The sequence below is a fragment of the Nyctereutes procyonoides genome, unplaced genomic scaffold (genome assembly GCF_905146905.1).
Source record: "Nyctereutes procyonoides isolate TBG_1078 unplaced genomic scaffold, NYPRO_anot_genome, whole genome shotgun sequence".
In the NCBI taxonomy this organism is placed as follows: domain Eukaryota; kingdom Metazoa; phylum Chordata; class Mammalia; order Carnivora; family Canidae; genus Nyctereutes; species Nyctereutes procyonoides.
The window spans coordinates 56422034-56438531 of record NW_026575043.1 but is presented as its reverse complement, the minus strand read 5'-3'; the positions used below and the strand labels follow the sequence as shown (position 1 = coordinate 56438531).

Below are 16498 nucleotides of genomic sequence, written 5' to 3'. Positions count from 1 at the left end.
GTTATGTTTGCACTGGCTGAGAAATAAAACACAGGAAATGTGCAGAAATCTTAGCTAGTGCCTACTGCTGTCATTACTGTTGAGTGATTTGTGTGTCTGGCAAGTGGAGGTTCCCCTTTGGTAACTGACCAGTTTTGATCTTTGGTCCACTGCTTAATGGGATGGTTCATGGTAATGGGAACCCCTGAGACTGGAGACAGTCCCCTAAACAACTCAGTCTCCGGAGAGGTAGGTTTGGGCTTTTATCAGAAACCCATTTTTGGGGCACCTGGGTGGCTCAATTGGTTAAGTATCTGCCTTTGGCTCAGGTCATGATCCTGAGGTCCTTGGATTGAGTTCCACATCGGGCTCCCTACTCAGCAGGGAGCTTGCTGCTCCCTCTCTCTCTGCCTGCTGCTCCCCCTGCTTGTGCTCTCTCGCTCTCTGACAAATAAATAAACTCCATTAAAAAATACACTAGGGATGCCTGGGTGGCTCAGTCGGTTGGACATCTGCCTTTGGCTAGGTCATGATCCAGGGGTCCTGGGATCGAGCCCCACATTGGGCTCCCTGCTCTGTGGGGAGCTGGCTTCTCCCTTCCCTCTGCTGCTGCTCCCCCTGCATTTGTGCTCTCTCTCTCTCTCAAATAAATAAATAAAATGAAAAAAATATACTAGAATTAAAAAAACAAACCATTTTTTCTTCCATTTGTAATATATTTTTAAAAATTGTGCTAAAATGCACATAACACCATTTTGTCTTAAATTTTTTTTTGTAATATTTATTTATTTATTCATGAGAGACACACACACACACAGAGAGAGAGAGAGAGAGAGAGAGAGAGAGAGGCAGAGACAGAGGCAGAGAGAGAAGCAGGCTCCATGCAGGGAGCCCGATGTGGGACTCAATCCCAGGTCTCCAGATTCACGCCCTGGGCCGAAGGCAGGCACCCAACCACTGAGCCACCCGGGCGTCCCCCCAAAATTCTTTTTTTAAATTTACTAGATCACCACTTTAGAATCTTCAAGAGTCTTCAAGAATGTGCCATCTCAACCATTTTATTTAATTAAAAAATGTTTTTTTAAAGGGTTTTTCTTTTTTTTTTTTAATTTTTATTTATTTATGTATGATAGTCACAGAGAGAGAGAGAGGCAGAGACACAGGCAGAGGGAGAAGCAGGCTGCATGCACCGGGAGCCCGATGTGGGATTCGATCCCGGGTCTCCAGGATTGCGCCCTGGGCCAAAGGCAGGCGCCAAACCCCTGCGCAACCCAGGGATCCCTAAAAAATGTTTTTAACATTTTTTTTTATTTTTAGGTAATCTCTACATCCAGTATGGGGCTCAAATTCACAACCCTGAGATCAAGAGTCATGCACTTTCCTGACTGAGCCAGCCAGGCACCCCAACCTTAAAGTACCCAGTTTAGTGACTTAAGTACATTCACGATATTGTACAGCCCCCACCTCTGTGTGGTTCAGAACATTTTCATCACCCTGGACAGAACCCTGTCTCCACTAGTGGTCACCCCCCATTCCCGTCCTCCTTACCTCCCTCCTCCCACCCCCGTCTGCTTTCTATCTTTTTTTTTTAAGATTTTATTTATTCATGAGAGACGCAGAGAGAGAAAGAGAGAGAGAGAGAGAGAGAGAGGGAGGCAGAGATACAGGCAGAGGGAGAAGCAGGCTCCATGCAGGGAGCCGATGTGGGACTTGATCCCTGGTCTCCAGGATCATGCTCTGGGCTGAAGGCGGCGCTAAACTGCTGAGCCACCCGGGCTGCCCTGCTTTCTATCTTTATAGGTTTACTCACTCTGGATATTTCTTTTCTGTAAAAGTTTCAAGTATTACAGTGTTACATGATCTATGTAAGCAAAATTAAGCGTTAGAGGCTAGAGGCTAGAAAATGTCCCCCTCCCCACTTTCCCAGCCCTGGAGGTAACCCTGTTACTCATCTGCTGAACATACTTTTGGAGCTTTCCTCTCATCCCCAGGTATACATAATTTGTTAAAAATTAGAGCATACTGTTTTACAACTTGCTTCTGTCCCTTCAAGCTTTCTTTTTTGTGTCTTCCTGTAAGTCTAGCCTCCTCTTTTTGTGGGCAGAACTTTTGAAAGTTGAGTTTGTCCTTCCTATGACCCTGTGGTTTTGGCAGGTCTGAGAGAGCTCATTTGTACCTTGAGAACTTGCCTTGAGGGGTCTGGTCTTAGATTCAAACTAAAATGACCACCCTACTTAATTTATTTTGTAAAGAGAAACAAGATTCCAGGATCTTGTAAAAATCTAAGAAAATTATTTCTGGGGCACCTGGGTGGCTCAGTCAGTTAGGTGTCTGACTCTGGATTTTTGGCTCAGCTTATGATCTCAGGGTCGAGAGGTGGAGGCCCACATCCAGCTCCATGCTCAGCATGGAGTCTGCTTCGGATTCTCTCTCTCTCTCTCTCTCTGTCCCTCCCCCCTCAAATAAATAAATAAAATCTTTAAAGATAAAGATTTTATTTACTTTATCGGCGGGGGGGAGGGAGAGATCACGAACAGGGGGAGGGCAGAGGGAGATTCAGACTTCCTGCTGAGCAGGGAGTCCAATTCAGGGCTTGATCTCAGGATCCTGGGATCATGAGCCGAGCCAAGGGAGGATGCATAACTGACTGAGCCACCCAGGCTTCCAGAAATAAAATCTTTAAAAAAAGAAAGCCATTTCCTTTCCCTGCCTTTATGAAACCCTGTGGGATTTGGCACTGAGATACCTCCAGTGACTTCCTTCTTTCGAGACACCTGTGTTAGAGATGCAGGATATTGGCCTATACCTAATGGGAAGAATAAGAAATCAGGACATGAGACCCTTGAGTTTAATTTCAGCTTCTGTTCTTTGCTGCTTGCTGTGTACTCAAGCACTCCACCTTTCTGTTTATCTGCAGGTAAAACAAGGGTATTGGACTGGCTGTGCTTTATCTTTCTGGGGACCAGATTCGACAGTCCCTTGGCCATTCTGAAGTGATTAACCAATCGACACCTGAGTGTCTTCACTGTAAAATGGGGAAAATAATGGGGATCTGTGTCGTCAGATTATTTTGAGGGGCAGTGAGGTAATGAACACCTAGCACTCCTGGTAAACTCTTGGAGAAAAGTTAGGTATTCTTAGGTACACAGTCAAAGGAGAGCCAGACTGGCTTCGGCCACTCCCCCATACCTCTTACAGGTTAATGATCACCATCCATATAAGTTTCTCAGGGCTACCATAATAGAGCCACAGACTGGCCTAAAACATCAGAAAATTATTTTCTCACGGTTCTGGAGACAGGGAGTCTGAAATCAAGGCTATGCTTGCTTTGAAGGCTCTAGGGGAGGAAGGATCCTTTCTTGTCTTTTCCAGCTTCTCATTGTTGCCAGCAGTCTTTGGCATTTCTTGGCTTGTAGCTACATCAATTCCATCTCTGAGTTCATGCAAGTGTTCATCTTTGCTGTGTGTCTTCTCTTACAAGGACACTATCATTGCATTAGGGCCCACCCTAATCAACTATGACCTGTTCTTAACATGATTATATCTGCAAAGACCCCATTTCCCAAAAAGGTCATATGAGGTTTTGCAGATGGATTTTAACAAAGGGGCACCCTGTTCAACCCAATGCATCATCGTCTTTTTTCTCTTCCATCTTGGGTTGGCAACAGTAAGATGGGAGTTGCTCTGCATACTATTCCTTCTAGAAGAATCTGTACTTTCTACTAGAACTCAGGGAGAGAGCTGTGATTTCCCAATGGAAGAAAAGGAAGGTGTGCGGCTATTGGGGAGCAGATCTACCCCTCAAATCGATTGTAGATGACTTAAAATGCATGGCATGGTTGTGAGGGTTTGGGTCTAAGTGGGTAGTCACCACTAAGGTTGGCTGTAGAAGAGTGTTTGTCAGATACCTGCAAGGTGATTCTGTAGGGGTCATTGTTAATCAAAATAATGCCAGGCTCTCTTCCCACAATGCCTTGCCCCACTAGCTGCCAGAGTGTAAGCTTGGTATGAAAATGTCAGCTTGCTGCAGATAGCCACCTTTTTTATTACATGGAATTGTGGGACTCTCTGGAATTAGGGGGTGGAAGAGCCAGTGAGGGGCCATTGTTTTCAGGTGTTTTATATATATATATATTTGATATTTAAGAAAGAAACCAGTTGTATTGTTCTTTCATCAAAACACAAATGTAAGAGGAAAGAAAATAATCCTAAATGAAGGGTACATTATCCAAACAGGTATTATCTCTTAAGACCAAAGTTTCTGGAGTCAGGCTAAATCCCATGTGCCATCCGTTAGCCAGCCAAATGCTCTTGGAAAACATGATAAAATAGAGAAAGAACATGTGCCTCATCAAATTCAGCGAGGCAACATGCATAAAACCTTGTTTAGCACAAGGACTTTAATAGAGCTTATTATTAATATTATTTCAGACAGCTTGGAATGAAAACAGGCCCATTTAGGGTTAAGTGTGAGAGTCTGTGAAACCCATGACCATGGAAAGTGTGTACAGCTTTACTGTCTTGGGGACATCAGTCTTGATCCTGGAATACACCTGCTTGTTTGAGCAGCCCCACCTTGCTGTTTTGCAAAATAGTAAGTGTAGGGCTCAGACTCCTGGCACTGCTGGTTTTTTAATTTATCACCATCATCCCCTACCCCACCCCCACTCTCATAACTGCTTCAGGGGAGCCAAGAAGCAGGAAGCCAGTGAGGGGTCTGCAGCCTCAGGGGCTTGCTCCCACCCAAAAGATGACCCAGAGCAGAGAATGGCAGATCAGTTTCAGCCAGGCTGGGTTGCTCAGGCTCTCCTGCTGGGGCCTGGGTGTAATACTGAGCCCTGTGTTTGGTATTTTTGTTGGGCAGTGTGGGGATGGAGGGTTGATACAATGATGAATGAGACAGGTCTCTCACCTAAGGAGCTCCCACTGTGATGACAAAACAAACCACGCATACTCCTACTTCTCTGCCTGTACCACCTCAGGGAACGAAGGAGAACAGCAAGAGCAAGATATCTGAGTTCCAGACATCTAGGGCAAACCCTAGATCTGAAAAATGGGTAGGTTTATCTGTGTCACTTGGGACTTTATTTTTGCCTACAATTAACTGGTGGGCTCCTGGATCACATTATTATCCTTTCTCCTTATGTAGCTAAATCAGCTTTTTATTTTTTATTTATTTTTAAAGATTTTATTTATTTATTCATGAGACACACACACACACACACACACACAGAGGCAGAGACACAGGCAGAGGGAGGAGAAGCAGGCTCTATGCAAGGAGCCCAATGCAGGACTCGGTTCTGGGAAGCCAGGATCAGGCCCTGAGCCAAAGGCAGACACTCAACCGCTGAGCCACCCAGGAGTCCGTAAGTCAGCTTTAAATTTTTTTTTTTTTTTTATTTGAGAGAGAGCACAAGCAGGGAGAGCAGCAGGGTGAGAGGGAGAAGCAGACTCTCTGGCTGAGCAGGGAGCCCGATGTGGGGCTTGATCCCAGAACCCAGACATCATCACCTGAGCCGAAGGCAGATGCTTAACCGACTGAGCCATCCAGGCACCTGCTAAATCAGCTTTTAGATCGCCCTTCCAACTAAATAAACTTTTAAATTTCTCTGTGCTTAGAACTTCTTAAGTGGTTAAATTCTGCAGAGGACAGGGCAGTGTGTATTCCAGTAGGAAAAATGACATAAGCCAAAAGAGATGAGCCAACAGTTGTTGAGCATTTACCATGTACCAAGTGCCTTCCACGCATTTTTTTTTTCCTTCCATGCATTATGATCCTCAGTACAACCTGGCAAGGTGGGGACTGTTATCATCCCATTTCTCAGATGGAGAAACTGAGACTCAGGTGTTATCACTTGCCAAGTTATGTAGCTAATAGGCTTGTAACCACAGTGCACTATGACAAGGGCAGTGTGTTAACTGCCTGTGGCCACTGTGACAAATGACTACAAACTTGGGAGCTTGAAACAACAGAAATTTACTCTCTTACAGTCTAGTCTACACCCTGGGAAGGCTTCTAGGGGAAATTCTTCCTTGTTCTTCCAGCTTCTGGTGATTCCTGGTGTTTCTTGGCTTGTGGCTATGTCACTAGTCTGTCTCTGTCTTCTCATGCCTTCTTCCTTACTGCCTCTGTTCAAATCCCCCTCTTCTTTCTCTTACAAAGACACCCGTCATGGGGCGTCTGGGTGGCATATTCAGTTAAGCATCAGCCTCTTGGTTTTGGCTCAGGTCATGATCTCAGGGTCATGAGACTGAACCCTGCCTTGGACTTCATGCTGAGTTTGGAATCTGCTTGGGACTCCCTTCCTCCCCCTCCTCCCCTGTGCCCCCTCTCCTGTGCAAGCGTGCGTGTGCTTTCTCTGTCCAAAAGATAAATATATCTTAAAAAAAAAAGATACCAGTCATTTTGTACCCTAAATCCAGTATAATTTCATCTGATATTCTCCACTAATTACATCTGCAAAGAACCTTTTTCTTTTTTTCTTTCTTTCTTCTTTTTTTTTTTTTTTTTGCAAAGAACCTTTTTCCAAGTAAGGTCCTATTCATAGGCACCAGGAATTAGGATTTGAACATACCCACTTGAGAGATCTAGTCCAACCCCATACAGATAAGTGTTTACAGGCAGGCATGGGATGGTTGGCTGGGGCGGAGGCAAGGATCTTGGGCGTTCCAGAGTGCATGACGCCCAGTTACCTGTGGTATGGGGAGGACCCCTCAGTCTACTGGGCTCCCCAGAAGAGCAGCATGAGCTGTTCCGTGCCTTGTTACTCTTCCTTTATCTGTTGGTTTGGTTGGTGGTTAGTGATTCTTTCCTGATGCCTGCCTCTTCTTTATTATTATTAACTATTATTAACACCCCATCCTAAGGAGCAGTGGGGCCTGAATCCATTTAGCTGATTAAGTCCACAGAGAGAGTTGACATAAGAGGGAGCAGAGGCCCAGCACATCCATTGTCTGCGGTTATCTTGTTGGGTCAAAAGCAAGGCAGTTTTCAACAGAAAGGGCCTGGTAGCCTCAATCTTTCTCTTTTAGAAAGCCTGCCCTGGGCTCTCCTACGCAAGAGGTTTATAGGATGTAATGCAGAGGGCCCTGGGCTGGTCCTGGCACCTGGTTTCCTAGTCTCTGCTTCCAGGAGTCCCAGGGAGTGTATGAATTCTGGTGGAGCCTAGGGATGCCAGTGACTTGATTCTCTTCAGCACAATTTATTTCTCAGAGAGACAATCTCCAATTAGAATAATCTCTTCTTGTAGCAGGTCAAAAAATGCAAATACTTTCCTGTGCGACAGAACCGTAAGCGCCTCCTGGTGGCCACCACGGGCCATTGAGGGGATTTGCTTCCTGCAGGGATTGTGTGTGTGAGATGCCCACTCCAGAGTACTTGGGGAGGTATTTATTAATTATTATTATTTTTATTTATTTATTTAATGACTTTTTTTAAGTGAAAAGGAAGCTGGGCATGGAGCCCAATGCGGGGCTTAAACTCATGACCTGATCAAGAAGAACTGAGCTGAGATCAAGAGTTGGACTCTTAGCCAACTGAGTCACCCAAGCACCCCTCTATTAATTTTTAATTATTATTTATCATTAATAATATATTTATTATTCATAACACTTACACCTTCAGAAATAGCTTTTTGTAACCACATTCCTCCACAGAGACCTCACCTTGCTTGTGAGTTATGGACTCCAGCTCTGATATTGAAATGACAGGAAATCTTGAGACAGTTCAGAAACTCCAGGAAGACCAAGGCGAGTGGACATTATTTTCAATCTTACACAGAGAAGCGCTTGTATACTGGTAGCCTGTAACCCAGACTGGCCCACAGATACTGTTTGTTTGGCTCACATTTTTTCATTTTCATTTTGTTTTTTGTTTGTTTGGTTGGTTTGGTTTTGGTTTTGGCTTTTAAATTTTTTCAACCAGTTGCCAATATTTAAGCAATTTAAAGTAAAACTCTGGATCTTTGATTTCTTCTGAAAAATCAGAGATTAGGTGGAGCTTTCATTCCCACAAAAGGTTAGTAGGTTGGAAGGCAGCATTTGCTACCTTTATTTATTTGTTTTCTAAGAGATTTTCTTTCTTTCTTTGACAGACGCCATGAGAGTACAAGCAGAGGGAGCAGCAGAAGGAGAGGGAGAAGCAGGCTCCCCACTGAGCAGGGAGCCTGAAGCAGGGCTTGATCCCAGGACCCCAAGATCATGACCTGAGCCAAAGGCAGACACTTAACTGACTGAGCTGCCCAGGTGTCCTGCATTTGCCCTTTTTAAACTAGGCCTGCATGTCTGGGTGGCTCAGGGGTTGAGAGTCTGCCTTCAGTCCAGGGCATGATCCTGGAGACCTGGGATCGAGTCCCGCATGGGGCTCCCTGCATGGAGCCTGCTTCTCCCTCTGCCTGTGTCTCTGCCTCTCTCTCTGTGTGTCTCTCGTGATTAGATGAATAGAATCTTTTTCTTTTTTAATTTTATTTATTTATTCATGAGAGACACACAGAGAGAGAGGCAGAGACACAGGCAGAGGGAGAAGCAGGCTCCATGCAGGGAGCCCCATGCGGGACTCGATCCCAGGTCTCCAGGATCATGCCCTGGACTGAAGGCAGACTCTCAACCCCTGAGCCACCCAGGCGTCCCTAGAATCTTTAAAACAACAACAACAACAACACCCACACCCTGATGTATTGTAGAAGAGGGTGTGAAATTCATGTGGATTATTAAGAACCATGAAATGTCAACAAAATTTTATGCTTATTCAAGCCCACATTGGGCACATGTGGGTCTTCCCTTTTGTGATTGGGGCAAACTTTGAAAAATACTCTGTAGAGTTAGTGGCTGAATTAGTTCTCTGTCTTGTGAGGAACAGGCGAGGATGACTCACTTCTGTATTTGTTAATTGGATGGTGAATGTGAGCCCAGATTGTCTCCTAGGTGTTGTATTTTTTTAATAATGGAGTATAGATCAGCTCCAGAGGTTGCTGGAATAGTATACTGAGGCTTTATCACCCCGTGTTACTAACTGGGCTTATAGTTAGATGAATCTGATCAGTGTCAGGATCTATCACCTCTCAGACCCAGTTGTGTGACCTTGGGCAAATCAAATAACCCCTCTGCACTTCAGTTTCTGCTTTTGTGAAAGGGAGAGAATCAGCTCTATCCCACAGAGGGAATTAGTTCAGAGCAAGCACCCAGTAAATGCTCCAAAGAATGGTAGTAAAATCACATCTCACTTCATGGAGTAAAGTCAAGGTTAGTGATATCACTGTTCTAAGCTGTGGCTTCCTCAAGGTCATACAGTCTGCAAGTTGTAAAACCTGAGCCCAGGTCTTCAGACTCTAGAATCAGTGTTGTCAAAGGCATAACAGTACTGGCTTAACTAGTGAGACGTTAGGTCTCCTGTGGGTAATTTTTAGAATTTCTGAGTCCATTCCTTAGAAAGAGACTGCTTTGCTCCATTCTCTCCTCCCTTTTAAAAAATTGTGGTAAGGGCAGGGCACCTGGCTGGCTCAGTTGGAAGAGCCTGTGACTCTTGATTTCAGGGTCATGAGTTATAGTCCCATGTTGGGTGTAGAGATTACTTAAATAAAAATAAAACACACACAAAATTTTCAAAAATTGTAGCCAATTATACATAACATATAATTTATTATTTTAACCATTTTGAAGTGTCTAGTTCAGTGGCATTTTTTTTTAAAGATTTTATTTTATTTATTCATGAGAGACACACAGAGAGGAGAGAGAGAGAGAGAGGCAGAGACACAGGCAGAGGGAGAAGCAGGCTCCATGCAGGGAGCCTGATGTGGGACTCGATCCCGGGTCTCCAGGATCAGGCCCTGGACTGAAGGCGGCGCTAAACCGCTGAGCCACCGGGGCTGCCCAAGTTCAGTGGCATTAAGTATATTCACCCTGTTGTGCAGCCATCACCACCATGCATTAAACAACTCCCTGCTTCTCCTTCCCTCAGCCACTGGCAGCCACTACTCTGTTTTATGCTTGTATGACTCTGACTACATTAGGCACCTCATATAAGTGGAGTCATGCACTATTTGGCCTTTTGTGTCTGGCTTATTTCACTCAACAGAATGTCCTCCAGTCCACATTACAGTATGTGTCATGATTTCCTTCCTTTTTCGGGCAGAGTAATATTCTCTTGTGTGGATAGACCACATATTATTTATCCATCCATCCACACTGATGGACGCTTAGGTTGTTTTCAAGTGTCATTTGGCTGTTGTGAGTCATGTTGCTAGGAACGTGGCCCCCTCTCTTCTTGAAGGTTAAGGTTGAGTAACACCATAGTTAGAGCACAGGTTGTGAAATGGCGGGGTCTCCACCCTCTACCGGCTGAGTGGTCTTGGACTGTTCTCGCACGCCCCAGGCCCCAGTATTCTCATCTGGAAATGATGGTGGTCCATCTCACAGTGTGGTCAAGGGGGTTGGATGAGATAGTAGATACGGCGTTTCTATCATGGTGCCCAGCACAGAGCAAGCACTCACTACATCCTACTTTTATATATTCATTTGACAACATATGTGGTGTCTGCCTCCTGATGGTTCCATTTAACTTCTCACCTAGCCAGTCCCACCTACCTTGTGTGGTGGACCAAGTGGGAATGGCTCACTTGGGTGCATGTACTAATGGAGCATGCTGTCTATTTAATTCAAAACCAAAACTGATAAATTCATCTGCTTTTTATCCTCATTGGGAATTAGCAATTCTAAACAATGTCAGTGATGAAACACTCCTCCCCCCAGGCATGGATCCTTCCCACTGCCCCAAACATTCGATAGCATCTTTCATGCCCCATGTGAGGTCCACACTGGAGCTGAATCATGCTTATGTTCTTGGTTCCCTTATATTGTATTTCTTGTTAAATACGCTACATCCATGTTAGAAAAATTGGCAGCCTAATAATCCCATTGTCCTTTATGATAGCTGTTAGTACTGTCTGACATTTTAGGGGGCACCTGAGTGGCTCAGTCGGTTGAATGTCCGACTCTTGATCTCCACTCAGGTCTTGATCTTGGGGTCGTGAGTTCAAGTCCCACGTTGGGTTCCATGCTCGAGCCTACTTAAAAAAAAATTGGTTCTTATGATAGGACTTTACGTTTCAGAATGGTGTTAGATGGACAGGAAAATTCAGATACTACAGAGAGTTTCCACTTATCCACCCCACACCCTGCCCCAGTTTACTCTAGGATTAACATGGTATATTAGTGGAGTAGATTGGTTACAATTAATCTAACATTGATACATTATTACTACTAACTAAAGTTTAGAGTTTATTCACATTTCCTGAGTTTTTACCAAGTGTTGTATATCTATTTCAGGGTCCCACCCACAATAGCTCTGTGTATTTGTCATGTCTCCTTAGTGCTCCTCTTGGCTGTGATGGTTTCTCAGACCTTTTTTGGTTGTTGTTTTTTTACTTTAACAGATTTGAGGAATACTGGTTAAGGATTTTGTAGAAAATCCCTCTTTGGGGATTTGTGGTTTTATTATTATTTTTTTAAGTTATTTACTTGAGGCTTAGTGTAGGTTAGTCATTGTGCAAGATGAGGGATATAGCAGTGAACCGAGATGTTTATAAACAGCATTTATAAATCAGTGACATTGATACTGGACTTGAAGAGAGCTATATGGACTGAGAATTGAACCCAGACAGCCCCGAGTTTGACTCTTGATCACTGTCGTATTTGCTACCTCCCATGGGCAGAGGAAAGTTCTGCAGGTGGATTTGGCGTAGTAGGCACATTTTGAAAAATGTGGCAACCACAGGATGATGAGAAAACTAAGACAATAGAATAAATAAGAAGTAAGTTGGATTCATTTCCGGTGAATAGATTAGGGAAAGTGAGTTAAAATAATCTTTTTTTTTTAATTTTTATTTTTATTTATTTATGATAGTCACAGAGAGAGAGAGAGAGAGGCAGAGACACAGGCAGAGGGAGAAGCAGGCTCCATGCACCGGGAGCCCGATGTGGGACTCGATCCCGGGTCTCCAGGATCGCGCCCTGGGCCAAAGGCAGGCGCCAAACCGCTGCGCCACCCAGGGATCCCTAATCTCTTTTTTTAAGTTAAAATAATCTTTACCGGGGATCCCTGGGTGGCGCAGCGGTTTGGCGCCTGCCTTTGGCCCAGGGCGCGATCCTGGAGACCCGGGATCGAGTCCCACATCGGGCTCCCGGTGCATGGAGCCTGCTTCTCCCTCTGCCTGTGTCTCTGCCTCTCTCTCTCTGTGTGACTATCATAAATAAATAAAAAAATTTAAAAAAAAAATAATAATCTTTACCTACATTTCTCTTTTGAACTCTTCTGCTCTTCCTATTAAGTTCTACTGTGCAACTTTTTCTGTTTTTAGATGGTCCTGCAGGAATGTTTTTGTGCAATCCAAAAATTAATGGTCAAAGTCAGGATAGCCCAGTGGCAGATCTGTCTATCCCTTAATGCTTTTTCATGGCACACTGTGGATGCAATAAAAAAAAAAAACCCTGTGTGAAGTGGTCATGGGGTGGGAAGTCTGGTGCCAGAGAGTGGGGTTCATGGGCTCTATCCTCCTGGTCTGGGCCAGGATCCAAGTCCTTTGAGTCTTTCTGAGCCTTGATTGCCTCACCTCTAAAGGATAACTCAGTGGAGTAGCAACACCTGGATGAAGTTCTAAAATGAGCCACCACATTAGGACAAAATCTGGTAGAGTCAGAATTACCCTTGAAAAGTCTTCAAACTACCCACAAAGATGTGAACACAGTGTGCCATGTGGAAGACCCTCACACAATCTGGGAATATGTCTCACAGCCCACTTTTCTGCCAGCATTTGGTCAGATGACTCCATCCTTGGTTAAATCAGATGAAGGATCTACTTGTATTTATGGCCCATGTTGTAATAAACAATGACATGTCTTTACATGCCAAGATTAGAAGAAACATGGCTTGCTGGCCGATGGAAGAAAAGCGATCTCACAGGTGTCAAGACCTTGTGTTTGGTTTTGGTTTTTGTTTCTCTGCATACATAGTTGAGTTTATGTACCTTAGGGCATTGTAGTGCACCACCCAGCGCACTCCCAGTGTACTTGGTAAGGATTGAATGAGATTGTATGCATGAGAGTCCATGGTGCTCTAGACAAATGTTTGGTTATCATAAATATGATCAGTGAGCAATATATTCATGGTAGTCATAAGGAGGTGTGTGATATGCTTTTTTAAAAAAATTTTGGAAAGGAGGATATTGCATGTCTTGTGGCTTCTGAGGAACCCCGGTGACTTGATTTCTACTGAGTCTGTGTTTGGTGATTGACTCTATAGAGGGCTCTGTCTTTTATTGGGTTAGGTTTGGTCTTAGCCTCCTTCAGGGACCTCCCCTCTACTGTGGGCTAATATGGCTCCTTTGTTTGGCCACAGAATGTCCTGAAGGAGCACGCGGATGACGACCCCAGTCTGGCCATCACTGGGGTCCCTGTAGTCACTTGGCCAAAGAAGACTCCAAAGGTAAGAAACAGATCGCCCGCAGCTGGGATACCAATCCCACTGCCTTTCACATCTTCTGTAAGATGAATGTTGGCAGCTTTGCAGTGAAGACTCCTGGCAGAAGGCACCCTAATTAAGATGAATGGTTTTGGTGATTTGTCCATTCCAAGTTTTTGTTTTTTCAAAGGCATCGATTTCCCTAGCTGTGGAAGCTGCAGGCAGTGCCCTCTGGTGGTCACTCAGAAAACTGTGGGGCAAGTGATGCCTCCCTTTTCCCTATCCTTAGGTGACTTCTATCCCTTCTTCCCTCTCTCCTTTCTTTTCTTCTTTCCTTCTCTTTTTCCTCCAGGTGCGTCAAGGGCTGTTCCCTTTCTTTTGAAAGTTAACTTTTTTTCTCTTTTAAAACTGATTGATGCTCACCATGAAGATGTCTAATCAAGTAGGAAAGTACAAAGACCCTGGGGAGAATGATAATAACATCACTGAGGACTTACCAGGAGCAGGTGGCTTTACCTCGTTGTCTGCATCCCTCATCTTTCTTAGACTCCAATAACCCTGTGAGGCAGACACTTGCGATTCTCATTTTACAGATAAGGAAACTGAGGCTGGCAAAGGTCAAATCAATTGTGAGGGCTCTTGGTAGAGCCGAGGGCAAGATGACTAGTTTATGTGACAGCAGAGACTAAACTGTTAACCAGTATCCATCTCGAGTCCACTATCCAGAGAAAACCAGTCTTCTTCCACAGTCTATGCTAGGGTGGGACATGTATGTATCAATCCATTTGTCCACACTTAGCCTCACCGCTTTCTTAGGCAAGTTATAGAAACTCCCTGAACCTTACTTTCCTTGTCTGTAAAATAGGGTTATAGTAGCACCTACTTCAAATGTTGCGACTGGATGAGACACTAGATGAGACACTAGATGAGACAAAGCATTGTTGAATTTGTTTCTGGTTAACTATAAAAAGAAAAAAATAGAACAATGCGTGCAAAGTTCTTAGGACAAGGACTGACCAGTAGTGAGTGCTCTTTAAATGTTAGTTTTAACTAAGCAGCCTCTTCACTGATGGATGTTTTTCTGATTTTTTTTTCTGTCATGGGAAACATTTAGAGGAACATTCTAAATCTGTGCTGTCCAAAATGGTAGCTGCTAGCTCTATGGCTTTTGAGTACTTGAAATATGGCAAGCCCAAATTGAGATGTGCCAGAAGTATAAAATACGCAGCAGGTTTCAAAGCCTTACTGCAAAGAACACTGTAAAATTTTACTTAATTCTTTTTTTTTTTTTTTAAGATTTTATTTATTTACTCATGAGAGATACACACACACACACAGAGGCAGAGACACAGGCAGAGGGAGAAGCAGGCTCCATGCGGGGAGCCTGACGTGGGACTCGATCTCTGGTCTTCAGGATCACACCCTGGACTGAAGGCGGTGCTAAACCGCTGAGCCCCCCAGGCTGCCCGTTAATTATTCTTTTTGAAAAATTTTGTTTATTTATTCATGAGAGACACAAAGAAAGAGGCAGAGACACAGACAAAGGAGGAAGGAGGCACCATGCAGGGAGCCTGATGCAGGACTCTATCCTAGGACCCCAGGATCACGCCCTGGGCCAAAGGCAGACACTCAACCACTGAGCCACCCATGCATCCCGCTCATTAATTAATTTTTTGTATTGATTGCAGTTGAAATTAGGGTTGTCGGATTTTAAAAAGGATGCCTATTTAAATTTGATTTTCAGGTAAACAAGTAAAACTTTTAAGTATAAGTACAGCCCACATATCACATGGGATACACTTACACTGTAAAAGATTATTCATTGTTCATCTGAAATTTAACTGGGTATACTGTATTTTTTTTAAATAAATTAATTTTTATTGGTGTTCAATTTACCAACATACAGAATAACACCCAGTGCTCATCCCAAGTGTCCCCCTCAGTGCCCGTCACCCATTCACCCCCACCCCCCGCCCTCCTCCCCCTCCACCACCTCTAGTTCATTTCCCAGAGTTAGGAGTCTTTATGTTCTGTCTCCCTTTCTGATATTTCCCACACATTTCCTCTCCCTTCCCTTATATTCCCTTTCACTATTATTCATATTCCCCAAATGAATGAGAACATACACTGTTTGTTCTTCTCCGATTGACTTACTTCACTCAGCATAATACCCTCCAGGTCCATCCACGTTGAAGCAAATGGTGGGTATTTGTCGTTTCTAATGGCTGAGTAATATTCCATTGGTATACTGTATTTTTATTTGCTACATCTGGCAACTCTAGTTGAAATGATAGTATTTTGGATATATTGGTTAGACAAAATGGATTATGAATATTAATTTCAGCTTTTTCTTTTTGCCTTTTTAAATGTGGCTACAAAAAATGTAAATGTACATGTGTGGCTCACTTTATATTTCTGTTGGACATTGATGTTCTGGGTTATTCCTTCCACCTTTGTTTGATTATCTTCTCAGGATATATTCCTAAGTGTGGAATTGCTGGGGAGAAGGAATCCCTATTACTTCTGATTCTCTTTGAAGCTTAGTGGGAATTTAGGTGATGATAGAAACAAAAAAAGGATTTGCCTTCATAGCTCCTGCCTTTTGTATCTCGATCTGTAGGAGCATATGGGGTTTTAATGTTTGCTTTCCCCTACATGGGCAATAAATACAACTGCCATTTCTGAGACCACAAACTGTACTTGCAAACATAGCACCTTGCAGCAACCCAGCCAGGCCCCATGACTACTCTGAACCTGAAGAGGAAACCGTGGCTTTGCCTCACTGCCTGCTTCCCTCTCAGGGGAAGATGATCCGGGGGAGAGATCAGGGTTTGCAGAACACAGGCTTTTAAAAAACAAACTTGCCACTACCCACTGTAATCTCAGAATTCATGGAGGAGTCCAAGTGTGCTTCTCTGGAGGAAATCTACTACCAATGTGTCCTGTGCTCTGTGCCTGAGACCATCTAGTTTATACTGGAGAGGCCTATAGGCATTATTATTATTTTTTAAGATTTTATTTATCTATTCATGAGAGACACAGAGAGAGAGGCAGAGACATAGGCAG

At 43.9% G+C, this 16498-nt stretch overlaps 1 protein-coding gene across 5 annotated transcripts in view; it reads left to right on the top strand.

Moving 5' to 3' along the window:
- The window catches only part of KDM2B (lysine demethylase 2B), a 120065-nt gene that overhangs the window by 59616 nt on the left and 43951 nt on the right, over nt 1-16498 (top strand). For all 5 annotated transcript variants that reach the window (XM_055323419.1, XM_055323416.1, XM_055323418.1 and 2 more), the window contains one exon: nt 13370-13456. In XM_055323419.1, the coding sequence (XP_055179394.1) occupies nt 13370-13456 (87 nt within the window). The remainder of the gene's footprint in view (nt 1-13369; nt 13457-16498) is intronic.